At 37.8% G+C, this 16,557-nt stretch overlaps 1 protein-coding gene across 3 annotated transcripts in view; it reads right to left on the reverse strand.

Moving 5' to 3' along the window:
• c11h6orf136 (chromosome 11 C6orf136 homolog) overlaps positions 1-10,993 on the reverse strand; it is a 46,660-nt gene extending 35,667 nt beyond the window's left edge. For 2 of the 3 annotated variants that reach the window (XM_039770056.1, XM_039770053.1), the window contains exons 1-2: positions 10,785-10,993; positions 6,366-6,674 (exon numbers count right to left, since the gene is read on the reverse strand). In XM_039770056.1, the coding sequence (XP_039625990.1) occupies positions 6,366-6,512 (147 nt within the window). In that variant the 5' untranslated portion in view covers positions 6,513-6,674; positions 10,785-10,993. Of the gene's footprint in view, positions 1-6,365; positions 6,675-9,347; positions 9,434-10,784 lie in introns of those variants that run through there. The other variant, XM_039770055.1, reaches the window with a different exon arrangement.
• Positions 10,994-16,557: the final 5,564 nt, after the last annotated feature.

Below are 16,557 nucleotides of genomic sequence, written 5' to 3' on the forward strand. Positions count from 1 at the left end.
CATTCAGGAAGTGGTCCCCTGAGGCAGAGCAGGCTCTGAGAGACTGCTTTGGAACTATGGACTGGGCTATCCTGCAGGGATCATATAGCGAGAATATTGAGGAGGTTGTTGACTGCACTACTGACTATATCAACTTCTGTATGGACATTGTAGTTCCAGTAAGAACAGTACACTGCTATGCTAACAACAAGCCATGGATTACAAGTGGCATCAAAGGCCTTTGGAACCAGAAGAAAAGGGCTTTTAAAGGCAGTGATCAGCATGAGCTCAAGCGTGCAGAAGGAACTCCGAGTCCAGCTCAGGGCGAAGGAGCAGTACAGGAGAAAGCTGGAGCAGAAATTTCAGAATAACAGCATGAAGGAAGTGTGGGATGGGATGAAGATCATCACTGGCTGCAACTCGAAGCGGGGTGCCACCATCAAGAGAGACATGGAGAGAACAAATGAACAACTTCTTTAACAGATTTGACCAACCTAACCCACTGGAGTACTGCACCCTCCACCCATCCTTCTACTGATACCAGCATAGGAGAGACATTCCCACCCACAATTACAGCAGCTCAGGTGAGCAGAGAGCTGAGGAGACTTCGTGCCAGCAAAGCATTGGGTCCAGATGGAGTATCGCCACAACTGCTGAAGGCCTGTGCGCTGGAGCTGGGGAGTCCTCTACAGTGCATCTTCAACCTGAGCCTGGAACAGGGGAGAGTCCCGAGGCTTTGGAAAACATCTTGTATCACCCCAGTCCAAAACGTGTCACGTCCTAGTTAGCTGAATGACTTCCAGCCTGTCGCTCTGATGTCACATGTGATGAAGAACATGGAGCGGCTGCTGCTTCACCACCTGAGGCCACAAGCCCGCCACACCCTCGACCCTCTGCAGTTAGCATACCAGGATAAGGTGGAAGCGGAGGATGCCATCATCTATATGCTACACCGATCCCTCTCCCATTTGGACAGAGGCAGTGGTGCTGTAAGAATTATGTTTCTAGACTTCTCTAGAACCTTCAACACCAACCAACCTCTGCTCCTTAGGGACATGCTGACAGAGATGGGAGTAGACTCATACCTGGTGGCATGGATCATGGACTATCTTATAGACAGACCTCAGTATGTGCGTCTCGGGAACTGCTGGTCTGCCATTGTGGTCAGCAACACAGGAGTGCCATAGGGGACTGTACTTTCTCCGGTCCTGTTCAGCCTATATACATCGGACTTCCAATACAACTCAGAATTCTGCCACGTGCAAAAGTTCGCTGACGACACTGCTATCGTGGGCTACATCAGAAGTGGGCAGAAGGAGGAGTATAGGAACCTAATCAAGGACTTTGTTAAATGGTGCGACCACTTACACCTGAACATCAGTAAAACCAAGGTGCTGGGGGTGGATTTTAGGAGACCCAGGCCCCACCTGGACCCCATGATTATCAGAGGTGACTGTGTGCAGAGGGTACAGACCTATAAATACCTGGGAGTGCAGCTGGATTATAAATTGGACTGGACTGCCAATATTGATGCTCTGTGCAAAAGAGGACAGAGCCGACTATACTTCCTTAGAAGACTGGCGTCCTTCAACATCTGCAATAAGATGCTTTAGATGATCTATCAGGTTGTGGAGTGCCCTCTTCTACACGGTGGTGTGCTGGGGAGGTAGCATAAAGAAGAAGGATGCCTCACGCCTGGACAAACTGGTGAGGAAGGCAGGCTCTATTGTAGGCATGGAGCTGGACAGTTTGACATCCGTGGCAGGCTCCTGTCAATCATGAAGAATCCACTGCATCCACTGAACAGTATCATCTCCAGACAGAGGAGCAGATTCAGCGACAGACTGCTGTCACTGTCCTGCTCCACTGACAGACTGAGGAGATCGTTCCTGCCCCTCACTATGCGACTCTTCAATTCCATCCTTGGGGGATTGGTAAACGTTAACATTATACAAAGTTATTGCCTGTTTTACCTGCATTTTTATCACTCTTTAATTTAATATTGTTTTTTATCATTATGCTGCTGCTGGAGTATGTGAATTTTCCCTTGGGATTAATAAAGTATCTATCTAATTTTATCTTTTTACTAATTTTTTTGAGATTTTCGAATTTTCCTTATTCCATTATCTCTTACCTGCTCTGCATGTGTATCACGGGACTTACTTACAAAGGTTGTAAGTATGACGTGACATGCCTGTCTCGCGGAATGTGAAAGTGTCTCAATTCCAAAGTGCCTCTCTTCCAAAGTGTCTCTCTGTTTCTCTTCAAAAGATCACGTCTTGTCGCAGAAAAAAAAGTCTCATCCCAAGATTTTTTTATATAATAGAGAGATTATATTTTTTACACTTTTGTACTTTGTATTTTGCACATTTTACAGTAGAAAGATTTAATAAAAATTTCATTTTGCAATCCAGAAAATACATTTTTTCTCAAGAAAACATGTAAAAAGTGTTGTAACGCTAAGCAGGTTAATGTAAAATTGTAAAAACAGTGGTCATATCAAATAATCACGATCAGGTCATTGTGTAATAATTGCCACAGGCCTATGATGAGTTTATAAGAAAACAGTACATCCCACATGTCAGTTAACTTCTAGGCTGTAGGAAGTACAACCCCAATTCAAAAAATGTTAGGACGCTGTGTAAAATGTAAATAAAAGCAGAATGCAATGATTTGCAAATCTTATAAACTCATTCACAACAGAACATAGAAAATACATCACACATTGAAAGTGAGACATTTTACTATTTCATAAGAAATACTAGGGGGCTTTGCCCCCTGCTTGCTTCGCTCATCCACCCCCTCATACCCCCTGCCTGCACTACGAGCTAACCACTTTGCATCTCTGCCGCTCGCGTTGTGAAGAGTGGGGCTGAACGCACCCCAAGGAGACGCGATTGCTCCTCCGACACCCCCTCTTAAACGCTGATACAATGGGAAACACATAGTTTTTTTTACCTCCTCTTTGCTCGAACAGCTGCTGGCTTGCTGCTGCCATGCCGTGTGATCTGCATTTCGCACGACACACTTCTGTCAAATCACCTATGTCTATGTATTCAATCTCTTTTTGCTTTTACCTTTTCATCAATGGGAGTTTGCCCGACCGGTCTACATGTGTTTTGTGGACTTGGAAAAGGCATTCAACCGTGTCCCTCGGGGAATCCTGTGGGGGGTGCTCCGGGAGTATGGGGTACCGGACCCCCTAAAAAGAGCTGTTCGGTCTCTGTACAACCGGTGTCAGAGCTTGGTCCGCATTGCCGGCAGTAAGTCGAGCCCGTTTCCAGTGAGAGTTGGACTCCGCCAGGGCTGCCCTTTGTCACCGATTCTGTTCATAACTTTTATGGACAGAATTTCTAGGCGCAGCCAGGGTGTTGAAGGGTCGGTTTGGTGGACTCAGGATTGGGTCACTGCTTTTTGCAGATGATGTTGTCCTGTTTGCTTCATCAGGCCGTGATCTTCAGCTCTCTCTGGATCGGTTCGCAGCTGAGTGTGAAGCGGCTAGGATGTGAATCAGCACCTCCAAATCCGAGAGCATGGTCCTCAGCCGGAAAAGGGTGGAGTGCCCTCTCAGGGTTGGGGGAGAGATCCTGCCCCAAGTGGAGGAGTTCAAGTATCTCGGGGTCTTGTTCACGAGTGAGGGAAGAATGGAGCGTGAGATCGACAGGCGGATCGGTGCGGCGTCCGGAGTGATGCGGGCTCTGCATCGGTCTGTCGTGGTGAAAAAGGAGCTGAGCCGTAAGGCAAAGCTCTCAACTTACCAGTTGATCGACGCTCCTACCCTCACCTATGGTCATGAGCTATGGGTAGTGACCGAAAAGAGCGAGATCCTTGAATACAAGCGGCTAAAATGAGTTTCCTCCGCAGGGTGTGTGGGCTTTCCCTTAAAGATAGGGTGAGAAGCTCAGTCATCCGGGAGGGGCTCAGAGTAGAGCCGCTGCTCCTCCGCATCGAGAGGAGTCAGATGAGGTGGCTCGGGCATTTGATCAGGATGCCTCCTGGACGCCTCCCTGGTGAGGTGTTCCGGGCACGTCCAACCGGGAGGAGGCCCCGGGGAAGACCCAGGACACGCTGGAGGGACTATGTCTTCTGGCTGGCCTGGGAACGCCTTGGGATTCTCCCGGAAGAGCTGGAAGAAGTGGCCGGGGAGAGGGAAGTCTGGGCCTCTCTGCTTAAGCTGCTGCCCCCGCGACCCGACCTTGGATAAGCGGAAGAGGATGAGAGGATCGCACTGAATTTTGATTCTGAGTTTGGAATTACATTGTGACAATGCAATGTATAACTGCCTGTGAGCGAATATTGTTTCTTTCTCTCTACAAGAAATGTGTCATAACCACGCAGGACTTTTCCAAATCTCTTTGCATAAGCTCTTGTTGTCTCGCGGGACGTGAAAGTGTCTCAGAGACAAGCACATCTCTTCTCCTTCCAAGATTTTTTTTACAATAGAGGGATTATTTCATTTTGAATTTAATGGCAGCAACAAATTTCAAAAAAGATTTGAGATGGGGGGCAACAAAACGCTATAAAAGTAAGTGATACTAGAAAGAAACAGCTGGAGGAACATTTTGCAACTAATTAGGTCAATTGGTAATATGATTTGGTATTAAAAGAATGTCTTAAAGAGTCTTTCAGAAGTAAAGATAGGAAGATGTTCACCAATTTGCAAAAAACTGCATCTACAAATTGTGGAACAATTTCAGAATAATATTCCTCGATGTAAAATTGCAAACACTTTGAAAATGTCATCATCTACAATATATAACATCATCAAAAGATTCAAGTAATCTCTGTGCACACAGGACAAGACCAAATATCAATATTGGATGCCCATGATCTTCAGGCTCTCAGGCTGCACTGCATTAAAAACAATTAAAAAAATTAAAAACTGTCACAGAGATCACTGCATGGGCTTAGGACCACTTCCAAAAATCACTGTCTGTGAGAAACATTTGCCACTCCATTCACAAATGCAGGTTAAAGCTCTATCATACAAACAAGAAGCTATATGTGAAAATCATCCAGAAACGCCACCGTCTTCTCTGGGCCAAAGCTCATTTAAAATGGAGTGAGGCAAAGTGGAAAAATGTTCTGTGGTCAGACAAATCATATTTTTCAGGGAAGGCCTTGCATATTTCAGCAAGAGAATGCTAATCTGCATACTGCATCTATTACAACAGCAAGGCTTCATAGTACAAGACTCCAGGTGCTGAACTGGCCTTGCTGCAGTCCAGACCTTCCACCAATTGAAAACATGAAACAAAAAATACGACAAAAGAACACCCAGGACTTTTGAGCAGCTAGAATCCTATATCAAATAAGTGTGAAACAACATTCCTCTCACAATAGTCCAGCAACTGGTCTCCTCAGTTCCCAGACATTTACAGACTGTTGTTAAAAGAAGAGGGGGTGCTACACAGTGGGTAAACATGGCCCTGTCACAACTTTTTTGAGATGTGTTGCTGACATCAAATTCAAAATGACCTTATTCTTTTCTTAAAATGGTATATTTTCTCAGTCTAAACATTTTATACGTTTTCTATGTTCTATTATGAATAAACCATTGGCTTATGAGATTTGCAAATCATTGCACTATGTTTTTATTTACATTTTATATTGTGTCCCAACTTTTTTGGAATTGAGGTTTGTAGAAGCCAGAAATTCTAAACCACTAAACTAGTTTTAATTAAGAATTGTGAAAAAAAATAACAGTAAGGTGTTCACCTTACAATCTCTGAACCCAAGTTAGTTGTAATACAGCGATGTTTACTGTTGGTTACTATTAGTGTTTTTTTCAAATATTTCTAATAGGTAGCTATATTTGCAAGACAAAGTGTTAACGTGTGTACTTTCTGTTGTTTATTTCTTCAAAGCGGAGACCTGGAAATTTAGCTTGCACAATGATTCATAGGGGATGTAAAAATTCATCATGCCGTGAACAGCCAATGGAGCAGGTTCAGGCCTAATTTACAAAAAGTCCCTGGACATGAAACACCTGAAGGATATATCTATGTACTGATATTTTTAATAGCATGTAACATGCAATTGGACATTTTAAAGCATCTTTAACACTAAACAACATTGCTGAAAAAAATCACTTTTGAAAAGTTAAGAATACAGAGGTTTCACAGGAAGATTCATGTTTGACTAGTTGTATTTACTGACTAGGATACCAGAAAGTAGAGATATGTGCCATTTTGGTCAGATATGCAAGTAAGAATTTCAATGTAATCTGGATATGTTATAATAAACTTGACCTTTAATATTACCAGTACTCATGTCATATCAGTCATTAGTAAATAAAATGGAAGAGAACTTTCATTACCAATCTCTTATTTTTCAACAGTAAGAAAACAGATTAAGTTCTGTGAAGAGGATTCTTAAATGCCTACCTTTTTCTGTCTCCAACTATAGTTAAAATGGCCCCTTTTCCGTCTGTTGTAGTTTAGAGGTTGCCTACTAAAACTTCTGTTAAATGTATCCCCTTTACCACCAAGCTTTCCTGTCCAGCCTCGGAGGGTCACAACCTGCAGCGCCATTCACTGGAAAACCTGTCAGCGTTGGCACACAGATTCACAATAAAACCTTAGGTAGAAAATCTGAAGTTTTCTCAGTCATTTCCCAGTACAGTGGGCTGGTATAGAATAAACACAGCTCAAATGCCAGTGAGAACAAACGGTTCCTTTATGGGTAAATAAAGCCTAAAAGAAAGAAAATAAAACAGGACTTGGTTAGAATTGTTTAAATTTTTGACATTTTACTGTTAAACCAGCCATACGAATAACACAAAACTGGTGCAAGGACAGTGCAACCAGCGCTTATTTCTCCTCCATGAATTCAAACTATTTAAAGTAGACAAGGACCTCATGTTGTCCTTCTATTGCAGTATGATCCAGTCTGTGATCACTTTCAGTTTCATTGCTTGGTTTAATAGTCTGACAAACCAAAACTCAAAAAAGCTCCAGCAGATTACGAAGTATGAAGTAAGGATGATGTAGATAATTTGACTGGTGTGTGTCAGAGGGCAATGTTAAAGAAACTGGAAATCATCTCAACTGATGACAGTCATCTATTACATGCAGAACTAAAGTTCAGTATATCAGGAAGGATAGTCGCTTTGAAAACCCACACAAATCGCTCCAGAAACTCATTTTTTCCTAGTGCCAAATGACTTTTCAATAAGAAATATCGGAGATAATGATTAAGGTTTTGATATATATCCTGTAACCTTTTTTTTTTTTTTTTTGGTGTAAATATGTATTATCTAACTGCCTTACCTTAACCTTTCTTGATTGTATTTGTCTGTTTTAATTCATTCTGTCTGTTATTAGATGCAACTGAGAAGGCAAATTTCATGTTTTCTTGTGTAAACATGACTAAATAAAGAAAACTTAAACCTTAAGATAATCTAAATGTTTATTCAAAATTAAAAAAAAAACTCTATAATAAAGAATAGACAACATCTGCTATCACTGTTGGATCTGCAACCTGTGTGTACAGTTTCTAAAAAATAAAAATTACCTATTGTAATAAAAATCTAAATATGAAAGGTTCACTTTTAAACAGATTTAGATTGTATTGTTTGCTGTAACAGATTGTACAAAAAAGTGCAGAATACTTTCTGCTGCTTAGTCTGTTGACACAATGTGTCCCAGATTTTTTTAAACACCATTTTACCTAAATTATTATTTATTTCTAAATCTGTCATGTCTAGGATTTCCCAGAAACATCCTGATAGTTTTTAATGATCCATTCCATCCATTTTCAAATCTTGCTTATTCTGAGCAGAGTCACAGGGAAGCAGGGGCCTATCCCCAGCAAGCCATTTAGATAAAACAAATAACTTTTGTATTGCAGTAGTTACTTGTAAGGGTTCAAAACTGTTAAATAATATACTGAATGTAGTCTATTAGACATCCATTTCTGTGTTTCTACAAGACAATTTAAACTTCGCTCTATTTTGTTTATTACTCTATAAAACTTACTAAATATTGTGTTTTAAAATAATACAAAGTGTTATTTATACTTTGAATTGAGGAATGTCGTGTTTACTAATATAAATAAAAGTAAAGATACATTTGTATATATCAAAATTTAAGGACAGCTTAATATTTTTAAGACTTAATATGCAGGTAACAAGCAGAAAAACCACTATGCTCAAGTCAAGCCTACTTATGTACCATTTTAAGCACTATTGCCCATTTCCAAGTAAATCAACAAATAGCAAGCAGAAGTTTATATCAACTCAATGATCACATTAAGTGTTCAAGATTGTTACCTGAATAATATTTGAGATTTAGTTCTAATTTAGAAGACGTAAATGACTGGAAGCACAATTCCAAGTTTCACTGTACTAATCTGTACATCCGACTGACAAAAAAGTGAGTATACATTTTGGATTCATTGGTGACTTTATCAGCAATTTCACAAATTGTAATGGAGAGAACAGTCTAAGCACTATCAACAGCCTAAAAACATAAATATGCTGGCAAGATGATTTTAATAAGCACCAAAGCAAACACTTAAAAAAAAAAATTAGATTGAATGGAAAAAACTATGACTGATATCTCTAACTTATGGTATGCCCTGCTTATCAGTGGTTGCTAGTTTCTGAAACTAAAAGTATGTGGCTAGGAGAATACAACACTGCAGCTTGCCTATAAAGAAATTAAAGATATGTGATAAGGAACTGAATACTTAAAGAAGGAGTAATTTTCCAGTAGCATTAGTACCTGTACATTTTAATGATTTCTGAATTCCTTCATTTGAACTAACAGACCAATACTGATCTATGTAATTATGGAAAGGTTACTTTAAATGACAATACCTTTATTTAACCAACCTCTAATGACAAAATAGATGCATCTTAGAAGCTATAGAACAACATGGTTTTATACAAAGTACATCACACTGCCAAAAAATCAAAATAAACATTTTAATAACATTGTCACACAACTGACAGAATCACCAACACAACAAAAGCCAAAAATGGGGTAAAACGTTTTCATATTGTGGCAACACCTGAATAAAATGTATCATTGCAAGTATAAAACTTTAACAAGGGTTACAAGATTAGCTAAAGATAGTGGAAGTGAAGGGACCACCAGAGTAGCAAAATAGATATGAAGGAAATAACAGGACCATATTTGACCAATACAGTAAAAAGCATCCTGAAAAGAGCAATCAATGCCACGGATTTCTTATACTTGGATGCATGGTGCAGCTGGTGAGGCAATTAGCATATCAAAAAAAGCCAGGCAATGCCCCCAACTCAGTGCAGTGGAAGCTGAAAAGGATAGAGACTGACATCTATTTAGTATTGCAATATTATTTTGATCTTGTTACCTTAGGTCTTTTAAAGTGACTTTCCGTACCTCATGAGTTTAAAATTCCACTCCACACCAAAGTATTTTGATCTCTGAGGCAAAAGCAAACATTTACTTGAGAGTAGAAAGGTATCAAACAGAAAGATTAGATGGAGGGAGCCCGCAACTACTGTTACATAGGGTATATACAGTGTGTATTTTGGTTGGCCAAGTGAAGCTCATGGGTGTTTCTTATTTAATTTATTTTATTTACTGAGTGTATCATTGTGTATTAATTGCTCCTTTGTTAGAGTATTCCATAATTCTGTTGAGCAAAACTACGTGAAATTTTATTAAAATAAATAATCAAGTACAGTTGAGACATTAACGCTAATTTTATCACCGGTTTTCTAGAAGAAAATTTACCAAAAAAAAAAAATTAATTCTTAGGTAAGTATTTTGTCTGTTCAAAAAGTGTGTGGAAAATTAATTGAACACTACCATTACAGATTGCATCTTAAAGATTAATTTGTTAGACTATATCTTTAACTTTGTCTCTTGGCAGTTTTCTTCCTCCACTATGTTTACTGCCCTTCTTCTTATCAGAATGTAGTGAATGTTATCAAAGAGCCTTTAAAACAGAATCCTCTCCGCGCCGGTTACTGTGACATTTGCACGACTGTATCTATTAATAAACCCACAGCACTGCAACTGCACGACAGCCAGATATTCACCTGTCAAATATAATCCTGAATATTAAACGCTTAATGCTTACGTTTCGGAGAATGAGTCTCAGCGTTTTCATGTTTTTTACTGTTTTGCATTTGATTGAATCTGCGCACATATTAAGCACTCTTAATGTAAATCTCAGACGAATCTTTTATATACATCTCATATATTAGTAACTACTGTTAAGTATAAAAATGCAACATTTTAAAATATCTCAGTAAAGACATTTTTCCATAAAAATACAGGACCAGTAATGAGATTACACCGGTGACACAGTGCACTAAACATTAAACTCTATTTTGAATAAACCGCTTAGTTTTTCTGTTGCGTATTTAAAATTAAAAACTTATTATACAGTATGTAACTCTATTATACAAATGGTTTGAGTGTGTAATATCTTCTTCATCCTGTGTCATTCATATTTGTGACGTCTTATCTGCACTGTAAAAAAGTAAGGATCCTTTCCTAGGACATACTACCTAATCCACCAATTCATTCCCAAAGCCACTCTGAAAATTTTCATTGCAACCAATTGGTTGCGATCAGTCAGACCTATTAAAACCCATGCAATATAGCCGAACACAAAACTACTGTAGAAAATACTGGACGATTTCTATTCTGTTTCGATAAGTTCAGGAATCTGGATTCAAATGTCTAAAAGCAATATGGCTATAAAATACCATATATATGGACAAATGTATTACTATTAACTATATCCGACCAACATAAGGAATATAAATGAAATGAAACTCTACATGGCACGAATCGATCATTTACCTGATGTGAAGAAAGTTTCTTCAGTGAAACCTAATTCAGTTTCCTTCTGAATCATAAACTGTATAAAGTGCGAAGAAGATAACGGCAAAATAATGAAAAAGGCTAGTCGTTTATTAAAATGTGAGTTAAACGCTAGTTTTACGTGCTTCTGACACTGATGTCTTAACAACCGGTATTTCACTTGCTGCTATCCCTTTGCCCTTGTCGCGCTTTCATACTACGCACGCGCTTAGATAATGCTCTGAAATCCCGCCCTAACTATAACAAGCTGTTGTCTCCATTGGTTGAACTTTACGTCTGTATACGTGCCCACAGGAAAAGGCCCTGACAGGTCCTGTCTGTATGACGCGGCACGCATCGTTGACGTTCACGGAAGTTCAATAAGTGAGGGTTGAGTGAAAGATATAGAACATGTTGAGACGGTATGAGTTTTCTCTGTGTTTTAAGCAAAAAAATATAAAAGCATTTAAATGTAGAATGAAGTTTTTTACGTTGCACTGAGTGATAATTTATCACTCGTATGAAATGCAGGTTAAAATCTGTTAAAATTCATCTGAATTTTGATTCAACCTCTCCTCAAAAATGTGCACGTTTTGGTGGTACAGTATACGGTTTCTTTGAAACTCCGATTTTGATACTACTACTACTAGTACTACCTAGTAAACGGTCTAGATCTTATTAGAAATCCTTTCTGTACTGGAAATTTGTATAAAATGTACTCTTTGCACATAATGACCCTATGAACAGTAAAAAGAAAATAACGCCCTTTCATCCACCCATGTTTTTACCCCGCCTATACAGGACAGGGTCGCGGCAGTTTGTAATAATAAATGTCGTAGTCATAAACGGAAATCACTTTTTTCAGAAACCGGATGAACAGCAACATCTGGTCAATATATCATTTGCTGGGTAGTAAGGGAAACTTGTTATTCTTGAGGATTTCGTAAGGAAATATAATTTGAAAATTTCTTCAATGTAATATTGTCTTGTAATTAAGGTTAGTATCTAGTACTCTGTCTAGCTAGGGAAAATATTTGTAAACTTGCCTAGTCTGTAATTATGGACGATTGTCCTTTTCTTGATTGGAAATTTCAAACTATTTTTTATAAAAGCATCTCTTACTAAAAATTATTTTCATAGTTTATGATGTAGAACATTTTATTCTCAATAATTGTTCTAAACGTGAGCAAGTTAGTTAGAACAATGTATTTTGTTCTTCTGCCATACCTGCTAAAGTTAATGCATACAAAGATTAATGACATACACTCCTGTAGAAAATTTCACAAATTTAAATATGGGATAGTGATAATATTGTCAATTTTGTCTAAAAGAGATTGAAACTGCTGATCATTTATTACTTTCTCGATTACAAAGTATAGGGAAAGTATTGTAATCGTCCAAAAATTCGATGTTGAGATTTTGATAAATCTCAATGTTTTAAACTTCCCAGACTTTGAAGTTTTGGGAACGTATTGGAGTCCTCTAAAAATTCAATTTTGAGATTTTGATAAATCTTGACATTTTAGACCTCCCCATGTTCCTAAAATACCATTTTTGGAATTATGTTAGTGTGTCTTTCTGTGTGTGTGTGTGTGTGTGTCTGTATATGTAAATACAATAACTTGAGAACACTTTCATTTAGGTCAACCAAATTTTGCATGCAAGTATTAGGTACAAAAGATAGGTAGATTTATATCAACTTCTGGGCTATTTCCACTAACCGGAAATGGTGCTTTACCTTTTATTGATGCAGCTTCAGAGTCTGATTTATTAGACTTTACTTTTATAATAATTGTTCAATGTATTATTAATTTGATTTGTTGTTGATGGTTCTTTAATGAACATCTCTCTATTATAAAAGAAAATCTTGAGTCGAGACTATTGCCAAGAGATTTTTTCAAGTTGGTCTCAACCATTTCCAGTTGACGACCCACAGCCATGGTCCTCACACCTCTCATTCGTGCGAATGCTTTTGTCAAACACACTTCCTGCGCTCTCAGCTCGTATAAATTTTTATTTTTTTCCTTATTTTAAGTCATTTATGAAAAGTCCTCAGTTTCATCTTTTAAAGAAGCTTTTCTGAACAGTATTTTTATACATACAATCTATTTGTTTACTTTGTTGTAGTCCTTTTCTTGACAATAATTTTATACGTTCTAGATGACACGTCAATGACTAAGCGAAGAAGAAAGGGTAGTACTTCGAAAATAGGCCCAAAAGCTTTGAGAGAAAAGAATAAAAAAATGGCATTAATAATCTAAGTGCAAATTTGGAAAAATAAGGAAAGTAATAATCAGCCCAGACCAAGTGGAATTGAAAACCTAGCAAGTCCAAGCGGGGTCGGAAATAAAAGACAGAGTAGAAAACAAAGTATAACGTTGTAAACAGGTTCAAAAATGTTTGCACGATACACATGCAGAGCAGGTTAGAGATTATGAAAGTAGTAAAATTCGAAAGTCTCAAAGAACTAATAGTAAAGATTGCATTAGCGCTAACAAATGGAAATTATTACTTGGTTAAATAACGGAAGAGCGAAAAGTGATCAAATATATGGACATAGGTGATATGTCAGAACTATGTAGATATTGTTCAGCTTTAGAGTTTAAGTTGGAGACTTGAAGATCGTCTAATTCATGTTGCCATCATTGAAAAGTAGTATTTCTTCACAGTGAAGAGGTGTATCAGCTAGAATTAAAAGATTTGTTGTTTGGTGAAAGCGAAATCCACAAACACTACAGGCAAAGTATCCGAATATACAGTAATCTGTTTGAGTTTGCTTCTTTCAATGGTCAAAATGTAGATTTACACAATTCAGGACCATATGCTATGAGAATCTGTGGTCCCACTACAATTAAAGCTACTACAAGTTTAATTTCAAAGAAACCACAGTTCGGTCAGGTTTATATTTATGATCACGGAGAAGCGATGCAACATAGTTATATGCAATGGCAATATCCTGAACTATCAGTCAGCCAGATTTATTTATTACAATGACTTGCAATCCACAGTGGCTAGAAATTCTTCAGTTCTTGAGAACAATGTCAATGGCTACTTCAGCTCTGGATATTCCAACTTTCGTAATTAGATTGTTTAATCAGAAAATCTTAGTTTATTGAAAGAACTCGATTCAGTGTTTGGTCAAATCAGAGCATACATTTACACATTTCCCACAGTTTCAAAAACGGGGTTTGCCTCACATGCATTTATTAACTCCTGATGATGTAGATCGGTTTGTCTGTGCTGAAATTCCAAACAGAGAAACTTATCCTGAATTATGGTACAAAGTCATTAAACATATTTCTCACAGACTTCATTTAAAAGATTCAGTATGTTGGGACTCTTAAAAAAAAAAAAGCATTTAAAGAAATTTCCTAAAGGTTTCGATAATTTAACAGATATGACTCGGACCGGTTTTCCTGATTATCACTGCAGTGACATTCGTCACAAACATCATACTTATCACGGAAAGAAAGATGGTAAAATTGTGATGATCAATAATTCAATGATTGTACCGTATAACCTGTATTTACTCAAACGATTTGATTGTCATATTAATGTTGAGTATTGTGCATCGGTTATGAGTATTAAGTACATCTACAGTACAAGTACATTCATAAAGGGCACAATAGAGTATGTGTAACTTTATCCAAAGAACAGTCTCAGGATGAGTTTTTTTACTATGGTTAATTACTCGCTGTAATGTAAAATAGTTTTATTATGCATATGTAACAGTTCCCATGAAAATAACAATATGTTTAAATTGTACATCCGCCTCCCCATACGCGAGCAGCAGAGCCCCCAAGTAATATAAAAATATAATCATTGTCTTGCAGTTTACTCCTCAAATATCCATCCCCATATCTGAGTAGATGACAAAGTCTAGGGAAGTCCACTACCGATTTTTATTTTTTTTATTTTATTTATTTATTTTTTTTTGTGAATATTCATTTTGGTATAGTACATAAGTGGATATCTCTGAATAATATAAAACTTTCAGCAGCTACCTTTAATCAGATTAAGGATGGGCTTACTGGATAGAAGGAAAATACTAAGCTTGTATGTAATATTATTTTAGATAAATATTTTAGCCATATTTTTATATGTATAAATGTTAAACATACCCATTTCTGGTTGTCCGTATGGAAGTAAAGCTGTGAGTTAATCATCTTTGGTCAATTATTATAATCTTTCACTGCACAAAAATGGGTGAATTTCCAGCCTTTAATTGAAGTAAATTTATTCATTGAAAAAATAATCCCTCATCAAGAAATCATCATTTTTAACAAAACCACATGTGCAATGATTATTGGCATCTCTAGAAATTTTTATGAAAAAAGTCTAACAGAAACATTTTTCCATCTGACTTTTTTAGGTTGATCAGAATGTGTTGAAACTTCCAAACTGTTTCATAGTTGTATAAATATAAGTTGGCCAAATTCCCTTATTTATTCATCAACATGAGAAAGATAACAAAACACACAATTTAAATGAGAGAAAAGTGTGTTGACCTTCATATGTCAGAGAATTGATAAAAAAAATCTTTTCACATCAAAAAGCTCATATACGGTCAGATGAAAAAGTTTGGGAGCCCCTCTTAATTCTTTGGATTTTTGTTTATCATTGGCTGAGCTTTCAAAATAGCAACTTCCTTTTAATATATGACATGCCTTATGGAAACAGTAGTATTTCAGCAGTGACATTAAGTTTATTGGATTAACAGAAAATATGCAATATGCATCATAACAAAATTAGACTGGTCCATAAATTTGGGCACCCCAACAGAGATATTACATCAATGCTTAGTTGAGCCTCCTTTTGCAAATATAACAGCCTCTAGACGCCTCCTGTAGCCTTTGATGAGTGTCTGGATTCTGGATGGAGATATTTTTGACCATTCTTCCATACAAAATCTCTCCAGTTCAGTTCAGTTTGATGGCTGTCGAGCATGGACAGCCTGCTTCAAATCACCCCATAGATTTTAGATGGTATTCAAGTCAGGGGACTGTGATGGCCGTTCCAGAACATTGTACTTCTCCCTCTGCATGAATGCCTTTGTAGATTCCGAACTGTGTTTTGGGTCATTGTCTTGTTGGATTTTCCAACCCCTGCGTAACTTTAACTTTGTGACTGATGCTTGAGCGTTATCCTGAAGAATTAGTTGATAGTGGGTTGAATTCACCTGACACTCGACTTTAACAAGGGCCCCAGTCCCTGAACTAGCCACACAGCGTCAAAGCATGATGGAACCTCCACCAAATTTGACAGTAGGTAGCAGGTGTTTTTCTTGGAATGTGGTGTTCTTCTTCCTCCATGCAAAGCGCTTTTGTTATGACCAAATAACTCAATTTTTGTCTCATCAGCCCAACGCACTTTGTTCCAAAATGAATCTGGCTTGTCTAAATGAGCATTTGCATACAGGTGACTCTGTTTGTGGCATGAGTGCAGAAAGAGCTTCTTTCTCATCACCCTGCCATATAGCTGTTCTTTGTGCAAATTGAGTTGAATTGTAGAATGATGTACAGATACACCACCTGCAGCAAGATGTTCTTGCAGGTCTTTGGAGGGGTTCTGTGGGTTGTCTGTAACCATTCTCACAATCCTGCGCATATGCCGCTGCTGTATTTTTCTTGACCTGCCAAACCTGGGTTAACAGCTAGTGTGCCTGTGACCTTCCATTTTCTGATTACATTCCTTACAGTTGAAACTGACAGTTTAATAATAATAATAATAATACATTTTATTTATAGGCGCCTTTCAAACACTCAAGGACACC

The sequence above is a fragment of the Polypterus senegalus genome, chromosome 11 (genome assembly GCF_016835505.1).
Source record: "Polypterus senegalus isolate Bchr_013 chromosome 11, ASM1683550v1, whole genome shotgun sequence".
NCBI classification, from domain to species: Eukaryota; Metazoa; Chordata; class Cladistia; order Polypteriformes; family Polypteridae; genus Polypterus; species Polypterus senegalus.